General features: G+C 54.7%; 2 protein-coding genes across 21 annotated transcripts in view; both read right to left on the bottom strand.

Moving 5' to 3' along the window:
* Positions 1-2,311: 2,311 nt before the first annotated feature.
* ZBTB9 (zinc finger and BTB domain containing 9) lies at positions 2,312-5,300 on the bottom strand. The gene is made up of 2 exons (XM_060615212.3): positions 4,987-5,300; positions 2,312-4,801 (listed from the first exon to the last, which is right to left on the bottom strand). Exon 2 carries the CDS (start codon positions 4,719-4,721, stop codon positions 3,300-3,302), a length of 1,422 nt encoding a protein of 473 aa, XP_060471195.3. The 5' UTR covers positions 4,722-4,801; positions 4,987-5,300; the 3' UTR covers positions 2,312-3,299.
* Positions 5,301-6,084: 784 nt separating this feature from the next.
* Positions 6,085-19,066, bottom strand: part of SYNGAP1 (synaptic Ras GTPase activating protein 1) — a 32,271-nt gene continuing 19,289 nt past the window's right edge. For 10 of the 20 annotated variants that reach the window (XM_078446818.2, XM_078446810.2, XM_078446814.2 and 7 more), the window contains 9 exons: positions 18,444-18,680; positions 18,102-18,303; positions 17,695-17,873; positions 16,956-16,997; positions 15,488-16,562; positions 14,992-15,165; positions 13,137-13,348; positions 11,926-12,016; positions 6,085-8,019 (listed from right to left, as the gene is read on the bottom strand). In XM_078446818.2, coding sequence (XP_078302944.1) covers positions 7,873-8,019; positions 11,926-12,016; positions 13,137-13,348; positions 14,992-15,165; positions 15,488-16,562; positions 16,956-16,997; positions 17,695-17,873; positions 18,102-18,303; positions 18,444-18,680 — 2,359 coding nt within the window. In that variant the 3' untranslated portion in view covers positions 6,085-7,872. Of the gene's footprint in view, positions 8,020-9,077; positions 9,146-11,040; positions 11,121-11,510; positions 11,651-11,925; positions 12,030-13,136; positions 13,349-14,991; positions 15,166-15,487; positions 16,563-16,955; positions 16,998-17,694; positions 17,874-18,101; positions 18,304-18,443; positions 18,681-19,066 lie in introns of those variants that run through there. The other 10 variants (XR_013555582.2, XR_013555586.2, XR_013555584.2 and 7 more) reach the window with 10 other exon arrangements.

Genomic DNA, 19,066 nt, shown 5'->3' with positions numbered 1-19,066 from the left:
CTACATCCAGATCTTTCGTTATGGAACTTGTTTTTTGTGTAATTCCTAATAACTTAAAAACAATAAAACTCTAAGATGGCATTTTAATTTGCTTGCAGTAGTAATAACAAAGTTCTATGGGGATTGAGGAGAGGGAGGAAGCAATTCTGCCTTAAGTTCAGAGGGCAGAGGTGGAAGTTGGGCAGATTCACCATTTCTTGAATACCTATTAACCGCCAGGGGTATCTGACACATTAAGAATCCCAAGATGGGCAACAGGTGAAGATTACCTGGGGTGGGCCTCTGTTCCCCTGGGCTGGCTAGCACCATTCCCCACTCTTATTCCAGTACCTCAATTTCCCCTTGAGGATTGCACATGCCCACTTTGTTGCCTTGATGGAACATATGTTTAGGGTGCTCTGGCCAGAGGGTGGACCTGAGGCTCAGAGTTCTCTTCCGGGAATTTTTATCTTGAGATAAGTAACACAAGAAATAAGGACTAGATTGGGGTGCCCTGGTGACTCAGTTAGTTGAGCATCTGACTTCAGGTCATGATCTCACGGCTGGTGGGTTCGAGCCCCAGGTCGGGCTCTGTGCTGACATCTCAGAGCATGGAGCCTGCTTTGGATTCTGTCTCCCTCTCTCTGCCCCTCCCCCGCTCTCTTTCTCTCCTTCGAAGATATTAAAAAATAAAAGATAAAAGAATTCTTGGATCATCCCAAAACATATGACCTACAAAGATCCCCCAGGAATTCCTGCTCCCTGAACGCCCAGGGCTTATCCTTATCCAGGTCTTATCCTTCCAAAGGCTGGTCCTTGAGCCCTTCCTTCCATTCCAGGAGCCACCCCACATACTTCCAGATTCCTGTTTTAATAAGGTTAGTCAGAGCCAGCTTCCCTTGCTTGCAACCAAAGGATCCTGCTCAATAGATACACAGGTGTGCCTCATTTTATTGCGCTCCACTTTATTGCACTTTGTGGATACTGCACAAACTAAAGGTTTTTTTTACAAACTTGAGGTCTGTGGCAATTCTGTTGAAAGCCTGCAATTAAACGTCTGGAGCAAGTCTATCGGCACCATTTTTCCAACAGTATTTGCTCGCTTTGGGTCTCTGCATCACATTTTGGTAAATCTTGCAATATTTAAACTTTTTCATTATTAATATATTCGTTATGGTGGTCTGTAATCAGCAATTACCACTTATTGAAAGCTCAGATGATCATTAGCATTTTTTAGCAATAAAGTATTTTTTTAAAGGTATGTACATTTTTTTAGACCTAATGCTACTGCACACTTAACAGGTTACCATAAAAACATAACTGTTATATGCACTGAGAAGCCAAAAATTTCATCTGACTTGCTCCGTTGCAGTGGTCTGGAACCGAACGTGTGATATCGCTGAGGTATGTCTGTAGTCACCTACAGAATGTGTGCCAAAAGAATGGCAGGTGGGTGGGATTGTAATTGATCCAAGATTGGTAGCCCTCTCCCTGACCCCCTTCCCAATGTATTCACAGTCCTTACCATGGGGATGGTACCATGGCGTGGCTCTTTGGAGGGGCTGACAGATCACAGCTCGAATTCACCTTCTCAGCCATAAAGTCACATTTTTCAGCCTCTTCTGGGTGCCATACCCAGTAAGATTTTAAGGAACATGCCTTGGGGAAAGCTATCAATCCTGGCCCTACTGTTCTAACTTCAATTCACTTTCACCATTTCAACATCATTGCAGCCACCCACACCGTCACTATACTCTGGTACAGAGTGATCTTTGTGAAACCTCTGCTCATCTACAAGAGGTCTTCTCTCAGCTTCCTTTATGCCACTACAGTAGCCTGCACTGCCCCCTTTGATGGACGTGTCATACTACATTGTCATTATTTGTCTAGCTTTGGTGGTAGCTGTGAACTTTTGGAGGTCAGGGTATCAGGGTCTAGCACAGTGCTATGCACTAAATGTAGAATAAACCAAACAACCAAATGTTATCGATGATACAAAAAGTCAGGGGAGAGTACAGGTAAAGATCATGTGAACCAACACCTTCAAAAGTAAGAAGACAGGGAACCAGTTAGGAGATATATATCACCTTACAAAAACCAAAAATGACCAGTTCATACTCTGAAAGATAAGGGAACTTACTAGAGATCATTCAGTGGCAGGTCAAGGCCTAGAACCTGGCCCACTGAGGTCCGGGACAATGATCTCTGCACCAGTGTGAAACCATCCCATTCTTCCCCCATCAACATAGCCCTGCTGCATAAGGAACACATTCAAGTTTTTGCAACTCTGTTTTCATGCTGTCTCTCCCAATAAATTACTCAATCCAGTCCATTGTCAGCTTACATTTCAGGGCAAAGTTTATTTGAAGAAATTAAGTAACTGTGAAAATCTCCCCATTCCAATATCTACTCTTCTCTCTTCTCTCTCTCAAGGGGCTATCGTGTGAGTGGGATGGAAAGGAAGAGTGTGTGGTCCTACTGTGCAATTACTCTCCAGCCTTCTGTATGCGCTGTCTCAGCCTCTGACAACAGACACTTGTTCAAAACAGTGGTGCTACCCTGAGAGCATTTTAGGTCGGTGGCCACCTCCTGAGTTCACTGGTCACATTCCAATCACTGTGATCAATATATGGGTGATCAGTGGTGGACACAGGTAAACAAGAGGCACAGACTGTTGAGGGAATACCCTCTGTTAAAAAGAGGGTTCTAGGAATGACACCTGGAATGCTCAAGTTTGTTAAAGTGCTCAACTACCACATTAAAAATAGAAGTGTTGGGAAGGTGAGAGAGCAAGTTATGATCTGAGGAGCTTCTGGAAAGATCTAACAAAAGAAAGCACATAAAAAGAACTCTACCTAAATCATTTCAGCAATGACAAGGGCGAAAACACAGAGCTTATTAGTTTTGGAATCACTAGACCTTAGAATCAAACATCCCTACGTGGAGACCAGCTCCTTTAACTCCTCGTGGAGACCAAATGCAACATTTAATCGTCACGTCTTTTTGCTCTCTTTTCTCAGCAAACTCTTAATCTGAAATCTGGTTTACTGTATGAAAGGTCTATTATGGGCAAGTGATCAAATTATGTATGCCCTATACACCACCTTCTGATGGGGTGGTTAGCAAACCTCGAGATGAGAAAACTGAATTCCCAAATCTGACAGGTCGACGCCCACACTTAAGAACAAGATGTCCAGGATATATCTATTCTCTTGGCATGATTTCAAGATCCGAGAGTGGGGTGCAATGGTGGTGAGGGGAAAGTGTCCATCAGCAGCAGTGGCTCTCCTGCACTAGAAATTAGCGCATGGCCTCAGCAGTCAGTTGTAAGTCCAGTGAGCAGTGGCCCAGCCCTGGCCCTTGCACAGGTCCCGATGGCGAAGGAAACAGGCATGGACTCGGAACCGACGGCCGCAATGGGGGCAGGCATGCAGGGCTCCAGCGTGGGTCTTCATGTGCTCCGTCAGATGGTGCTTCAGCTTGAAGCGCTTATTGCAGACGCCACAGCCAAAGGGCCGAAGGCTGAAGGTCAGCATGATGTGACGGTCACGCTTTGGCTTCACTGCAAACCGCTTCCCACACAAGCAACCGAAGCGTTTTCCATCTGCGGGGGGTGTACCTCCTAACTTCACAGGCCCATGCACAGCCTGTCCTGCCCCCCCAGGTCCCCCACCCCCTGAGAGGATTTCATTCCCATGAAGATCCACTGGTTTCCAGGATGGACCTCCTCCTCCTCCTCCATATGTCGCCCCTGCTCCCGAGGGCAGCAAGAACCCTAGCTCTCCATTCCCTTCAGCGTCCCCTCCAGTAAACACTTTGGTCTCCTCCTTTGCTCCTCCAGATTGAGTTCCACCTGTTGATATCTCTTCTTTAGGCTCAGAGGGCTCCTGCTTAATGTAGAAGACTTTGGGGGGCAGTGCAGTATGAGGGGCAGGAGGCTCGAGGGGTGCACTCTCGCCCTCTGGAACCCTGCGGGGCGTAGTGGATACGGGCAGTGAGTGAGATCCATGAGGGCAGGGAAAGCTCCCTGATACTCTCGGGGGCTGAGGAGTCTGGGAGGGTGCTGTTGACGCCTGGTCCTCCTCCTCCTCTTCCTCTTCTTCCTCCTCCTCCTCCTCCTCTTCCTCAACTTGAATCTGTAACACATCGCCCAGTTCGCTCCCCTCCCCTAAAACGGGGCTCTCGGTAGAAGTGGAAGACTGCACTGGGGTCTGGAAAGGGGAAGAGCGAATGCACCAGCCTCCTGGAGAGGATGTGGTGGAAGGAAGTGTGTGGTAAGAGGTCGCCCCCCGGGCTGAAATTCCACCACCTGAGTTTTCTAGTTCTCTAAGAATCTCTGAGCACTGATCTACTACTTGCCACATCTGGAGGCCACTGGCCACGAGGAGGTGGGCAGGGAGAGCATCCAGTGGCAGACGGAGGCGCCCGGAATAAATGAGCTGGAGCAGCCCCTCGAAGGCATCGGCTTCAATGACGCTGGGCAGAGTGAGACGTGGCGCATCCCCCAGAAGAAGTTTGTCATGGAAGTAAGGAGAGGCAGCAGCCAACACTGCTTTGTGAGCCCTAAGTTCCCGGCCCTGCACCAAGAGGGACACATCACAGAACTTGCCCTCTAGCCTGTGGCGGTTCAGGGCTTCCAGCAGCAGGGAGCTATGCTGCGGGAACTCGATCTGGATCGTCCGCGGGGCTGGGTTGCAGATCGGGGAGGGGGGGACGGGAGGCAAAGGCGTCGAGGTATCCATATGGCCTCCTCAGAAAGAGATCCCAGAGGATCGAATACGGGAGATGAGGGGCTGGGGGCGGAGCCCACGCGGGACGAAGGCTGTGGAGGAAAGAGACGGGGGTCACAGAAGCTCTGGGTAAGGGGAACCACGTCTCCTCACACAGCACTCGCCTCCCCAACCCAACATGTGGAAACTTTGCAGTCAGTGGCGATTTCCGCAGATCAATCCCGCGCACTCCCCCACCAAGGAAATAAGAACTAAACAACCACAGCAAAAGACCAACCGGGGTTTAACTTCCAGGGCCTGTGAAGGAGGATGAGGAGGTCCTTCCAGCCACGCGCCTGACCTCGCCGACCCCCGACGGCTCCTGCCCTCCGCTCCGCTCCTTCTCACGGTGCCCTGAGAGCCCGGCTCCCGGGAAGCCGCGGCCACCGGGAGACCTTGAGTGACGGCCGAGAGGCCCTTCCCGCCGCCACGCCCCCGCCGGTACACACGCGGCTATGGACCAGAGCGCCTTTGCGGCCACCTCGCCGTCCCAGGCCGGAAGCCACCGCCTTCCCGCCGGACGCCAACGCCGGGTGGTGGGCGGTGTCAGGGCCTCAGCCAATCGGAGGGCAGTGGCCTAAAAGCCTCGTGTTGATTGGTTGCGCGGGCGAGAAGGCGGGGCTAGCAGGAGGTCGCTGGCCCCTACGCGGCTGCGGATGGGGTGGCCTCTACGGGAGGAGGACCGCAAGCCAGACCTCCGGAGAGCATAGCTCGGAAGGAGGGGGGGGAGACTCAAAAGTCGTAGGGTGATTAAATGTAGCGCCCGTCCCCCGGTAGGTGCTGAGAAGGCGAGTTTAATTCGGTACCTACTGTGCGGGCCACGTACTGTCCACACATCTCCTTGTATCCTCCCCCAGCCCTGGAAGATAGATGTCGCGATCCTCAGTTTTCTTGGGGGAAACCGAGGCTGCCAAGTGACGGGTCTGGGATTGGAACTCACATTTGCTGAGGCACCAAGTTCTTTCCTCCATTCCATAGGGTAGCATTTTAACCAGCAATTAAATAAACCTTATTTCTAGGTGATCACTAAACGTGTGTGTGTGTAACATAACTTGGAATTTATCAGATACTGTTCCTGTTCCTTGGCCTCTTTACTCCTTCGGGTTAAGTGGAGCAGTGCGGAGGAGAGACCTAGATTGGATAAGCTTGGCCAGTGCAAACCCCCTGCTCAAAAACACAGTAGTCTCATCGCTGGGTGGGAGAGAGATTCTGGGGAATACGGTGGCATCACGCAGAGATATAGTTTCTTCCAGCAGGTCACCTTCCTATGAAAAAGCAGATCCTGTCACTTGCTGGTCTGTCTGGAAGTCCCAGCTTAGGAAAATCAGTACAGCGATAAAAGAACAATCTCCGTTTATTAAACATGATTTTTCTGTTTCACCACACACTCCAGAAAAAAAGGAAATGGGGCTGGGAGTGGAGAAAAAGGGATAGTGGTGAAGGACAGAGAGGCTGGGAGTGGGGTGGGACAGGGTGGGGAGGGAGAACGAGAAAACAAAATAAAACAAGTAGGAAGAGCATCTCCCTACCCTTAGGGTGGTGGAGGGGGAGGGACGCGTGGGGGGGAGGGGGCCAGGAAGCTCTGTACAGAGGGGTTGCCCCCAGCCCACACACACACACCCCCGATATGTACAGTACAAACCCCAGATAATTACAACAGCCAAAGAGAAGAGGAAAGAGGATCCAGGGGTAGGGTCTGAGGTTGGGAAAGCAAGGAGAGGGCACAGGGATAAAATTTCACATATTTACAACTTTTATATAAGTATAAATTTGGCCCCGGCTGGGTGTATGTGTGTAGGGGGATGGGACTGAAGGGGAACTGTCCATACAAAAGAAAGAAGGGTGAAGTCTGGAAAGAGTCTCAATACCAAACGCAAGAAGGGATGAGGGGGCAAGGCTGGGTAGGGGACAGCAGTCAGGGAAGAGGGGGTGCCAAGGAGGGGCTTCTCCCCTCCCATGACCTACCCACCCTAAACCCCATCCATCCTACCTCCCCTATCCCGCCAGAGAGCTATGTACAGAGAAACACCGAAAAATTGTGGAGCTGGCGGGAGGGAGGGAGGTGGAGGGAGATTGGGGAGGGGGGAGGATGAGAGGGAAGCCCAGCCCTGTCCTACCTCCCCCGGGGGGGGGACAGAGTCATGGAAGGGGGCCCCCAACACCCCTCCTCCAACACAGGTCCCCCCACCCTGGGGGAGAGAGACATGGCTTTTCCTAGAGTAAGTTCCCCCCTCCCCCTGGGAGTAGAGACCAAGAAGAGAGAGGGGGAGGGACAAGGGGGGCTGTGTGTGTCAGGGTAGGGCAGATCAACTAGTCTGTCCTCCCTAACATACACACCCTCCTAGACCCTAACCCCTCACCCTAACCTCAATTCCACCCCACCCAACACACTGGGGGAGGGGGGGGCATAAGCCCCCTCACCCCGCTCTGGGACCAGCCAAGAGCAGATCAGGTGTGGGAGGAAGGGGAGATGACTCCCATTCCCCCCTTGCCGCCCCCTCCCTGCCCCGGTGGCCCCTCCACCCCATCTGGGTTCTGGGTGGGGAGGGAGTAAATTTAAGAGTAGTAGGAGGAGAAGGAGTTTGTGCGTGCTGAGCCCCCCCAGACGCTCCTGAGAAATCAAGGGGTAATAGGGCCCCCTCACCTGGGGTCCCCTCCCCATAACAAGGGGGACAGGGGAGGCCAAAATGGGGCGGTGGAGGGGAGTTAGATTGTCAGCTCTGGTTACTGCTAAAAAATCACCCTGAAGTTGAAAGTTTGGAGGTGCCACACCCCCAGGGTGGGGGCGAGGGTCTGTCCCCCAGTGCTCAGGGGAACGATGAGGCAGAGGATGGGGATAGCACCCCGGAGTGAAGGGGTCTGTGTGGGGTAGGTGGTGTCCTGGGGCAAGGGTCCCTGGGGGTCACAGGGGGCAGCACCCCAACAGGAAGGAAAAGGGGACAGCTAAGGGTCCCCACTCTCCCCCCTGGAAATGGTGCGGTGGGGGTGGGGGATTGATGCCCCCCAAGGAGGCATTCGGGGAGGCAATCCCGCTGTCCCTCGGCGATATCCAGTCCTGGTGGTGGGTGCTGTTCCAGGGTGGGGTGCATGGGGAAGGAGAAGAAGGTCTGTGATGCTGGGTGGGCTAGTGGTCTGCGGTGTTTCGGAACTCGCCGTTCTCGGTGATCTGCAGCCGGGGTGGGGGGGGCGGTGCTGGGGGGGCCAGGCCGTTCCAAGGTGGGGCCAGCGTCACACGCGGGTTTGTTGGACCCAAGGGGGGAAGCTGCCTCTCCTGCAAGACACCAAAGAGGAGAGCGCGGACTTATTGAGACGCTTCGCGGGGGCCTGGGTGTCAGCCCCCTTAACCGTAGCCTCCCCCATAGCCAGCCCATTCCATAAATCATGTCCTCCCACCTTCCCCCAAGACAACCCCCCACCCCCGTCCTCCTATTGTGTTTCTCACCTGCAGTAGAAGTTACATCTTCTGGGATCAGGGAGAAGGGAATCTCACCCCAGACTCCTAATGGGCCTTCCAACCCAGGGAGTCATACCGGGAAACCAGTCAAAAGAAACAAGTTCCTACCTCACCCCCAACCTAAACCCTTGCATCTTCCCCCTACCCAGCCTCCCTCCTCCTCTTGGAACCCCCTCCCAGCCCACCCCCAATCCGAGGTAGGAACTTTGTATTGAGGGAACAAGGGGAGGCAGTACAGCAAAACCTCATTAATCCAGACCCCCATGGATTTGGAATTTTTTCATAATATGAACAAAAACTGGGCTTGAGTTTTCCTTTATCTATGAAGAAAGGGCGTGCTAAGCACATTAATAGTGGAAACGTGTCTGTAGGAGGGTACGCGCAAACAGACTTCTGAATCCTATCTATTCATTAACGCATGCTCCCTGAGGGCCTGGAGTGGAAAAGCCTTGTTCACCGAGTTCTACTTACTGTACGTATTTTGAAGACATGCATTTCATTAAATGTTAGACACTGTTACTCAGTTTTGTCACTTATTCAGAGTGGCCATCTTCCCAATATAACACTCCAAATTAGAGAGGTTTAACTGTACTGGGCTGGGGCGGGGGGGGGGGGGGGGGGGGGAGGGGGGATTCAGGGAAGTCATGTGGGATGGTAAAAACATCGTGGGAGGGCTGCCTCTCTCTCGTGCTAAGGGCAGAAATGACTGGGAGCTTCTGCAGAGGCACAGCATGCCACAATCTCCGCATCCCCAGGAAGCAGAACTGCTTCATTCCTTTCCGCCCCCAGGATCCTTTCAATCCCTCTGCCTGGGATCCCAGTTAGAGGGTGAGGGGTATCAGACCCTCCTCCCACCCCTGGTCCTATTCTATCACCTCCTCCTGCTCCTGGACCAGCTCCTGGCTTCTGGCTCCTGCCCTCAGCTCTGGCTGCTGTTCCTCTGCTAGGAGAGAAGAAAGCCACCTGTTCTATACTTCTGGTTGCTCATTTGGCTTTTTAAAATACAGGCACAGAATTAGTTTTTAAGTCAATGGCTAAATTGCAGAGGGACCAATACCTAACTAAGAGTGATTTAGAAAGTGTCCAGGGGTGCCTGGGTGGCTCTCAGCTGGTTAAGCATTTGCCTCTTGATCTCGGCTCAGATCATGATCTCAGTCCGTGAGACTGAGACCCATGTCAGACTCTGCGCTGACAGTGCAGAGCCTACTTGGGATTCTCTTTTCCTCTCTCTCTGTCCCTCCATCCTGCTCATTATGCATGTGCGCTCTCTCTCTCTCTCTCTCAAAATAAATAAATCCACTTAAAAAAAATGTTTAAAAAAAAAAAACGCATCCAAATTATTTCCTGGGCCACAGGGCATTTAGGCCTAGCAGCCTGGTTCTGCGTAACTGTATCTCTATAGGATACAAAACATTCCCAGTAGAGGCTCCCAGATTGGCTCTCCTTTTCAAATCAAAGACCTCACCTCTCAGAAGGTCACCAAACCCTCAGCCTTAAGCAAAGCTCCCCTCTTAGCTTGCTGAGCATCTTGCACACTTTCCCCAAGTCAGCAAGAGAGGAAATTACGTATGGTAGGGGATCCTGAGTGTGGCAGGAGAGCAGGGAAGGGAACCTCAGATTCCCTTCCCTCTGCCTGTCTGCTGGCAACAGAACACAGGCATGCCCCCTACACCCCCATGGACCCAAATTTAGAAAGTAGATAAATTAGGGCGCCATTATTCATTTTACAAAAGAATTCGCGGCAGGAGTCCTGTAAGTGGTGAGGTCCCCTGGTGACTCGTAGCATCTGTTTGCAGATCACTAACTACTTTGACGGAGAGGTTGGGCAGGCAGAGAGTTAAAATTACAGTGTGAGGAGCCACTGCCCACTGCAGGTCAATCCCGCAGAAAAGAAAGCACCCCGGAAATGGTATCAGTGGCTGACAGGTTCCCATTTACTGAGTTTTAGGTAGGACCATGTGTCCGGCAAGGCCACTGGGTGGCGGGAGATGGGGGGTGAGCTCCGATAAAGACGGATAGGTTGTTTAACATGCTGTTCCCGGCATCTCTGCCGGGAAATCCACATGGCTACTGAGCCCATGATCTTATCTAGGAAGACGGCTCACCCCACTTCCAACTCCCACGCCACATGGGCCCGTCTGCATCCTAACATCTGTCAGGGCTCCTTTTTTGTTTCTCCTTGTTCCACTCACCCTGCCTAGTACCCTGACATCCTGAACAGCATTCTTTTCAGCCCCCCCCCCCCCCCAAGTCTTCCTGAGTCAGTTGCCCATTCCTAACTCTCACCCATTGGGGCCCAACAGGAGCTACAGATCTCTTCTACTCAGATATAAGGGAGGAGGAAGAGAAACGGGTGAGGGGTAGAAGGAGGGATGGAGAACGGAGGTTAGGGAAGGAAGGGGAAACCCCCACCTACCTGCTGCAGTCAGCACAGCCCCTCTAGCCAGGGTCCCCCAACCCATCATCACCACCACCCCTTAACAAAGCCCACCCCCAAAGTCCCAACTCCCAAGGACGCTCTGGTGAAATGGGGGGTGACAGACATACACCGGAGAGGCAGAGGGAGAGGACCGAGAGGAGGTTGGGCGGTGGGTTTTGTAGGAGAGATCTGGGGATGTGCCAGGCCTGTCCAGGGCAAAATGCTTGGTGTTGGCGGGGTGTCACTGAGCATTTCTGGGAGCAGCAGGGAGTGCTCTCTTTGGGCAGTGCCTTGGGAGCCGGGTCTGTGCAGGAGGTGTCAGGAGGGTAGGGTCTGTGGAGGTTCTCGGGTGTGGAGGGCAGCAGTGAGGGTGGGGAGAGGCTCCAGAGAGTTGGAGGGGAGCGGGCTTCACGACCAACCTGCAGTGGTCCGGAGTCACCTCCCCCTGTGTCCTCCGCCCGTGGTCAAAGCGGAACCAGGAGAATTACCTGATGAGGAGCTGCAGGGGGAGAGAGTGGGGTCACGGGGTCAGGAGCCTTGGCGGTGGTGGTGGGGAAGCCTGGCGGTCAGAGCAGAGGAAGGAGGAGCATGGGTGGGAAAGTGAGCAGAACTGGGGTGAGCAAGGGGTAAGGGTGCAGGAGAGAGGTCCTACAAGCTGGCTGAGGAGAGAGGGAGGGCGGCAGGGAGCTGGAGGGCTAGACAGGTGTGAGGACCAGAGGGAGGGATTTTCATACTGAGGGAAGGAGAGCTTTCAAGGTGAGAGGGGCCTTCAAGAGCTGAAGAGTCAGAAGAGGAAGCTATTAGGGAGTTGCCCAGGAGACAGGAAAATTGGGGAGCCAAGAGAACGGAGGTGATGGGGACCATTCAGAGCCTGGGAACTGGAACTCACCCTGCCCTGTGCTCTAGTCTAGTCAACTGCAGCCTCTAGCGCTTCTGGCCCAAGATGAGCTCAGAGGAAGCTGAACTCCCGACGTGAACAGGTGCAGGCACAGACAGGGCAGGGGTGCCAGGAACTGGGTGGGGTGGGGTCTGGGGGCAGAGAGACTGAGGTTCTGGTGGAGATTCCGAGACCCAGAGAGGAGCGGGAGAGACGGGGTAGGAAGGCACAGGGGTGGGGCTGACACTGCCAGGAGTGACAAAGGCACAGACGATGGGATGAAGATGGGGTCACCGGGGAGCACAAACAGAGGACAGTGGGAGACAGATGGTGATGGGGCCGGGTGGCTGGTGCAGTGAGTGCACGAAGGACAGTGGGATGGATGGGGATGGGACACGGAGAAGATAAATGACATTGTAATTTCCACCTGAGCGTCGAGCAGCCTCTTCTTGGGTTCGGGCAGCGGCTCAGGCATGGCGGGGTGGTCCCGGCGCAGCTCCTCCTCCACCAGCATCAGCCTGAAGGGACGGGCTTCAGTGGGGTTAGTGGCGGGCACGGGCTTGGAGCCTGCCGGTGGAACTCCTGATCCTGGGGAACCCCTGCAGCTCTCTGGAAAAGCCTGGGAGTCCTTCTCCTCTGCCCTCGAATCCTTCCGTCGTTATGACCCAAAAGACACCCTGCAGTAACCTTCCTCTCAAGGACTCTCCCGTGCTAAGGACAGCTTTCTGGGCCTCGAAGACCTCCGCCACGTGGACACCCCCGGCACTCCGTCCTCCCACTCAGGATGGTGCCCTCCCACTGCCCCTCTGTAGCTGAGCTTCTGCATTTCCCATTCCATGTCCCCGAACCCAGGCCATCTCCAGTACAGCCCCTGGGACACCCCTAGCCCAAGAGCGGTGTCGACAATCATCATTCCCCGCATCTCCCTGCCTTTGATGAAGGCTCTCAAGGTGATTTCTCGCCAAGGATATCAATTAGAGAAGGGTTTGAAAACAAGTTTCAAGTCAGGCCTTTCTCCTTCTAATCAATCTTACTCAAAAATACATTCAGAGTGAACCAAAGTGGGATTGGCCCTGATTTGAGTGGGGCGTAGGGTCCCAGGACAGCTAACCACCTTGCCAGGATACCTTCTTTGGAGGCCAGGGCTTGGCAGAGCAGTGCAAGTGTGCACACACTCCACTCAAAGGAGGGTCATTCACTTTCCAACAGAGCACCTTTTCAAGGCTGGAGAGAAAGGGTTTACCGAGGATGGGGATAGCCAGGGGCTGCTCTGGCTGGGGCTCTCTGCCTCACTTTGGGGAGAACATCACAGGCTAGGTTGAGAATAACCAGTGGGAGGCTGCAGCCTAGGCTGGGGCCAGACACATAGTAATGGACGGTAACAAGCACATTTTCCAAGGGCTTCAAAGGTCAGTCTCTCAGGAGAGAGATCAGGGTTTGGGAGAGGAACACTTGTGCACTAAGCAAGAGGTTTCTCCCCATCGGGTGACCGGTGAATGGGTGGCAATCTCTGGGAGTGGGGTGGTGGGCTTTCCTCATGGGACCCTGAGTTTGGGGCTTGAGGCTAAAAGGGGGAGCTCACTGGCTCTCTTCAGCCTCAGGTTCTCCCTTGCTACCCCTCCCCAGGCCGCCCCTCACCTGCCAATGATGCTCTTGATCTGCGAATCCTTCTCCACCTGCTGCTGCCTTAGCCTCTTCTCGCTCTGCTCCAGTCTGGCCTGATACTGCATCAAGATTTTGCTGGTCTGCTCTTCCTGGGACAGCAGCCTCCGCTCATACTCTTCTAGCTTCCGGTTGGACATGTGCAGCCGCTCCTTCAGTGAGTGGATCTCCTCCTCATACTCCTTCACCTGCCCGCCGGGCACACGACCCCGCACTGTGAGGGGTGCCTCACCCTGACCCCACCACCCAGTCTCCGTCCTTGCCTACCAAGCAGCCACTGCATGGTGAGGGACATCCCAGCTGGCTTCTCCAGACCCTTCCCTGCCTGCTCATCATACCAGACATAGTAGCTTCTGAGAAGGCCCTTCCACGGAGCCAAGGCTCCTTTAAAATGGACCAAGGTCATATGCTCCCACACCGAGAAGCACAGACCCACCATCACATGTAAATCTGGACACGTGAGGACCCACACAGACTCACGGACACACCTTGAAGGACTGTGCACAGAAATTAAACATTAAGGTGACTCTTCAACCCAACCAGGGCACATTAGGGAGACCCAGGAAGAAAAGACATCAGATAAGAAGAGGCGATGTGGGGTCAGGGGTCTGGGCTTCAAACAAGTCGAGGATGAGAATCTAGGAATGCCTCTCTGTTGATAATGATCCTGGAATTCTGGGGCTGGAAGGGCACAGAAGAGTCATTTTTATCTGCCCTGTAGACTCTAGAGCCTAGAGCTGTGCTATCTGATACAGTAGCCACTCGCCACATGTGGCTATTTAAAATTTTAAAAAAATTAAAAATTCAGTTCCTTGGTTGCATCAGCCACGTGTGGCCAGTGGCTACCACGCTGGACGGTGCAAATCACAGGACACTTCCCATTACTGCAGAAAGTTCTACTGGACGGTACTAGTCTAGAGCCTTCATCAACAAAAATATCTCACCCAAGCCATAGAACAGAAAAAATGATTTGGGAGAGTATTTTCTCATTCTCCAGAGAGAATACATACATAACCAACCCCATTCTACATGCAAAGCAGAGATGTTATATATTACCTAAGTTGGCTACCTTGATGCATCAGAGCTTAACTCTCTCATGGAACTTGCTACACCGAGTCCACCTAGATCAGTCCCGACATTTTCTTATGCTCAAAGACCACATGCCCCAAGAAACCTCTCTCTGCTCCACCCAGGTTGGAGTCAGACATTCTTTACAATAACCTAATCTTACAGCTACCCTCTTCTTCAGAGCCCTTGGAGCAACAGCTTCCCCAAGGAACTTTCTGCTAAATCATCTGTGTGTGCCCCTGAGCTCTTGCTGTCTTTTGCTCTGGGCATCACCAAGCTGAGAGCCCAGATGGTTTTTCCACACACAGGCCAAGTCATACCACTTTCCAACACCGACCCTCTGTCACCCTACGCCTACAGGACAATGACTGGGTAAGCTGGACATCATTTGTAGTATAACTGTAACTGCTGTGCCCCCTGCCCAATTTATCAGCTCACACTGCTGGCAAAGCCACTTCCCCTTTCCCGAGTAGTCACAAGAGCCAGGGCTTATGTTCCCCCTGGGGAAGAACACAGAAATAAACCTTAATATAGAATCTTTCTCCCCAGACAGTCTATGACACGCCACAAAATAAAGCTGGAAGTTGGCCTTCCGATAGACTGACTGTCGACAGCCTCCCCTGATACACTGAAGGCTTCTCAAGGAAGGGGATCAGGTCTTTGTCTCTTCTTTCTACCGTAATTACTTGACCCTGGGTGCGTCCCTGGGAGGCATCTAGAGGCTTCCCCTGTGGGTAACGGGAAGGTGAGGGGCCCGGCGTACCCTGTCCAGCCGGCTCTCATCCATCGACTTAGAGTACTCCTTGAGCTTGTACTCTTCTCGCTCGATGTGGGCACTCTCGATGTCAGCTGACAGGTGAGGCATGTTGGAGACCCAGGCTACCGTTCGCTCGGAGGCTGGCATTGTGGGATTCAGCGTGGATGGCGCCTGAGAATGCTGGGATGGGGCAAGGTGGGGGTGAATAGAAAGGAAAGGTGGGAGAAGGCAGGGTGCATTTAGAAGGAGACAGCGCTGCCAAAGGAGATGACCGTCCCAACCTTGTTCCCCTGCTCTAGTGTTGATCTCCTTGAATCCACAGTGCCTAGAACAGGATGTAGCGCATAGCAGGGACTCTACATACACTTGTTTAATGAATGAAAAGGGGTGAGAAAATTGTACCTTCAGACCACAGACTCTATTCTGCCCCCACTTCCCCACCCCATTTCCTTCTTCCCTCCCTGGCCCTCACCCACTTGGCCTTCCTCCCACCCTCACGTACCTGCTTGGTGATGGAGGGCTTGAGCCCCCCACCCCCTCCGCCACCGCTGCCCCCGCTGCCCCCAATGCTGCCCTCTTTGCTGAGGCTTTGTTGCCGCGGACGGGCAGGGCCGTAACTCGGCTCCGGTGACTGCAACAGATTCCCACTGGATGGCCGGGGTTTCTGGGCAGCGCTGACCGTCAACTGCTGAGACTTGCCCCTCTGCAATGGAGGCGGCTGGCCCCCGCCACCCCCACCACTGCCCCCACCACCGCTCCCACCTCCGGGCCCTGAGGGGGCGGGCCTCTGGGGACCAATAGTGATCTGGGGAGGGGACAGCATGTGCTGCAGGTTGTCCTGGAGTGAGAGCTGCCGACGGGTGAAGTCGGTGCCAGAGGGTCCAAACTCATCACTGTAGCTGTGGCTGTGAAGGATGGAAGCGGCGGGGGGCTTGGGGACCCCTGAGGAGAGGTCCTCGCTCTTGCTATAGCCATGAAATGGGGCAAAGGTGTCCCCGGGGGGCTCTCCACCTCGGTGGTGGTGATGGTGGTGATGGTGGTGATGGGAGGAGGGAGGGGCATGGCCACCACCCCCTCCGTGGCCCCCTGGGGGGCCTGGCCCATCAGCAGCCATGTGGAAGAGAGGGTTCTGAAAGGAGAGGGGGATACGCAGTTGCTGGGCAGGGACACCGTCCGTGGTGACACCCATCTGGCTGAGGCGCATGCCAGCCGCTGTAATGGACGAGCCACTCCCCTGGGAGAGGCGTCCAGCGGGCGCAGGCCGCAGCCCTAAGGCCGCTGTCAGGGAAGCCTGGCTCGAGTGCAGCAGGTCCCCAACGGCCGCCAGGTTGGACACACTGCTGCTGTTGAGACGGCCGCCGGGCCCGTCGCCCTGCAAATCCAGCATGGAGACACTCTTGTTGACACTCAGCATCTTCTGCTCTGGCTCTGTGATGTCCGAGCTGCTCGTGCAGTATGCCGGCGAGGAACGGGCCAGTGGTGGACGGCTTACATAGAACAGGTCTTTCCCCCCACCAGGGGGCGGTGGGGGTGGCTTCTCCTTGGTTGGGGAAGGGAGGCGAGCCATGTCCATAGAGCTGCGGGAAGGGAAAGGGGCGTACAAGCAGGAGGTAAGGCCAACACCACCGGCAACTGAGCCTGCTGTGGTCTGGCACAGGCCTGGGGGTGAGAAGTGGGACCCACAGGGAAGGGAGGAGAGCTGGAGGTGGCAGCTCTGCAGAGGGCAGGTAGGGAGGGGATACATGGGAAAAAGGAAAGGAAAAGGCCTTTCCTTTCCAGGGAGGAAGTGAGGCCTAGAGGAGGGGAGATGGGGGCACCAAGATGGGGGATGAGGGGCAGGTCCCAGCAGATATGGAGGAGATGAGGGTGCATGGAGGAGAAGAGGGGAGGAGGAAGGTGAAGGCCACTGGAGTGGGAGCGGGGAGCAGACAGGAGAGGAGAGGAGGGTGGGGGAGGGGAGAGCCCCTCACCTGTTGAGGCCTCGAGCCATGAAGGACTGAAGGTCGATGGAGCTGGAGAGAGATGGGAAGAGGGGCGAGCACAGACAGAGAGAAGGAGAGAAGTGGGCAGAAGGCGTGGACGCATGGAAGGAGAGGCGGGAATGGTGGAATGGGTATGGCATCATGGAGGGAGACCGGGGCGGAGGAATAAGCAGGGCAGTCATCAGAATGAATAGCAGCCGAGGCCGCCACATCGGAGTGGATGCCAGGGCTCGGGAGGCCCTGCTAGGGTCCACATGTTACTTCTCTGGGGCTGGATCGTGGCTGAGGTCTGCAGGCTTCTGGCAGGGGGCTGGGGAAGTGCTTATTTACCAACCAGCGCAGAGACAACTGAACGTTTTGACACGACATGGCTGATCTAACTTGTGTGGCTGAACCTCAGCTCTGGGACAGGCATGGGCAGGCAGAGGGACAAGGCAAATCAGAGCTTGTGGCAGGATCCCCCCCCCCCCCCCCCGAGGCTTCCAGCAAGCTGGAGCTGGAGGAGCCTCCACACTCTTCCTGGGGCTCTGAGATTCCTGCTCCCTCTGGCCTTAAAGGGGCTCTCAGCCTAACCACGGACTATACCTGTCTCCTTACCATTTTCTGTGAGAGCCTGCCTCTTTTTCCTTTTAAGCCCTAGAGAGATGCACAGGGGCCCAGTGGAGTGTGTCCGGAACAGAAAAGTAGGGGCTCCTAGGGCACCGGTGTGGGGGTCCCAGGTGCTCACCTGTTGAGGTCCCGCATCATGTAGCCCTGCATCTCGGCCGATGGGCCTCGCAGCACCACAGGCTGAGGCCGGGGCCGCTCACTCTGACGGCTTGGCTGCCTTTGGATGTTGGGGTTCCTCAGAGCTGTGCTGATGTCATTGAGGAGCCGGGGCAGTGGGCCCAGCTTCAGAAGGGCTTCCTGGAAGGGTGAGGCTGTTACCTGGGGGCTAAGTGCCCAGCTCTAAGAGGACCTCAGAGGGTGCAGATGGAAGGTGTCTGAGCTGGGGGGGGGGGGGGGGGCAGGCGGGGGGTGCTAGAGACACATCTGGGGACAGTAAGGAGAGAAAAATCTGTGCAGGGGGTGGTCTCTCAGGCCACAGGAGCCTCTGGAGACATCTGGGGATGTGGCAGAGGGGCATCTGCTGACCTTACTGAGCTGGGGCAGCACCTCCCAGAGCAGGGCATGCAGTGTGGAGAGCTCTCGGCCCAAGTCGATGTAACCCTCAAAGCTACTGCTGTTGGTCAGCGTGTCCAGGTTGGAGATCTCATACAGGAACTGCTGCATGGAACCCCACTCCAGCTCCAGAAACTCATTCATGAATCCCAGAAAGTCCTCCTTTGAGGTAAACCTGGCCAAGGCATCCAGAAGGCAGGGGTCACACACACACAGAAGGCCTCACACCCACCCGTCTCAGGGTCTCTGGGGACTCGGGAGGCCCTTCGTGCCCACCCCCAGCCCCACCCTACCCCTGCCTGAGGCTTCTCTCACTTGGAAAAGTTGGCCAGGTTCTGGATGACCTTGGCAATGAGGGTTAGGGTTCGTGAGGTCTGCTCATCTGGGTACTCCTGCATGAGCCCAAAGAGACTGGGCGACATAATGGCTGGGCAGAGGAAGCGCAAGAAGAGCGAGGCGCTGATCAGCCTGTCAGCGATGTCCTCCCGGCCCCGCTCTGCGCAGCGCAGCCGCCAAGATGCAAACACCTCCTTCAGCTCCCTCGGGAACACGCTGAGGGGAAGGGGTGGGGAGACAGAGAGAAAGAGAAAGAAAGAGAGAGACCGGGACTGAGCCCCAGAGACCCTCAGCTTCCAGGGAACATGCTGAGGGGGGTGGTAGGAGGTGAGGGTGTGGAAACAGAGTGGGGGAGAGACAGGGAGGGAGGGGCTGCAGGAGGAAGACGGGAGGCTGCTGGAAGAAGAGGGCTATGGCAGAGGGAACAGACAGATCAGGGAAAGAGAAATGGAGGGGGAGAGAAGGTGAGGGGAGAGAGACATGCGGGAGAGAGACGGAGGGTGTATGAGAGAGACAAGGAGAGGAGTAGAAGAAAAACAGACACCAGGGAGAGACAGAGATGGGAGAGAGATGGAGGGTCACTTGAGGTACAGGGAGCTCGG

Source organism: Panthera onca, chromosome B2 (genome assembly GCF_046562875.1).
Source record: "Panthera onca isolate mPanOnc1 chromosome B2, mPanOnc1 haplotype 2, whole genome shotgun sequence".
Lineage (NCBI taxonomy): Eukaryota > Metazoa > Chordata > Mammalia > Carnivora > Felidae > Panthera > Panthera onca.
This window is presented reverse-complemented; position numbering and strand designations above follow the sequence as displayed.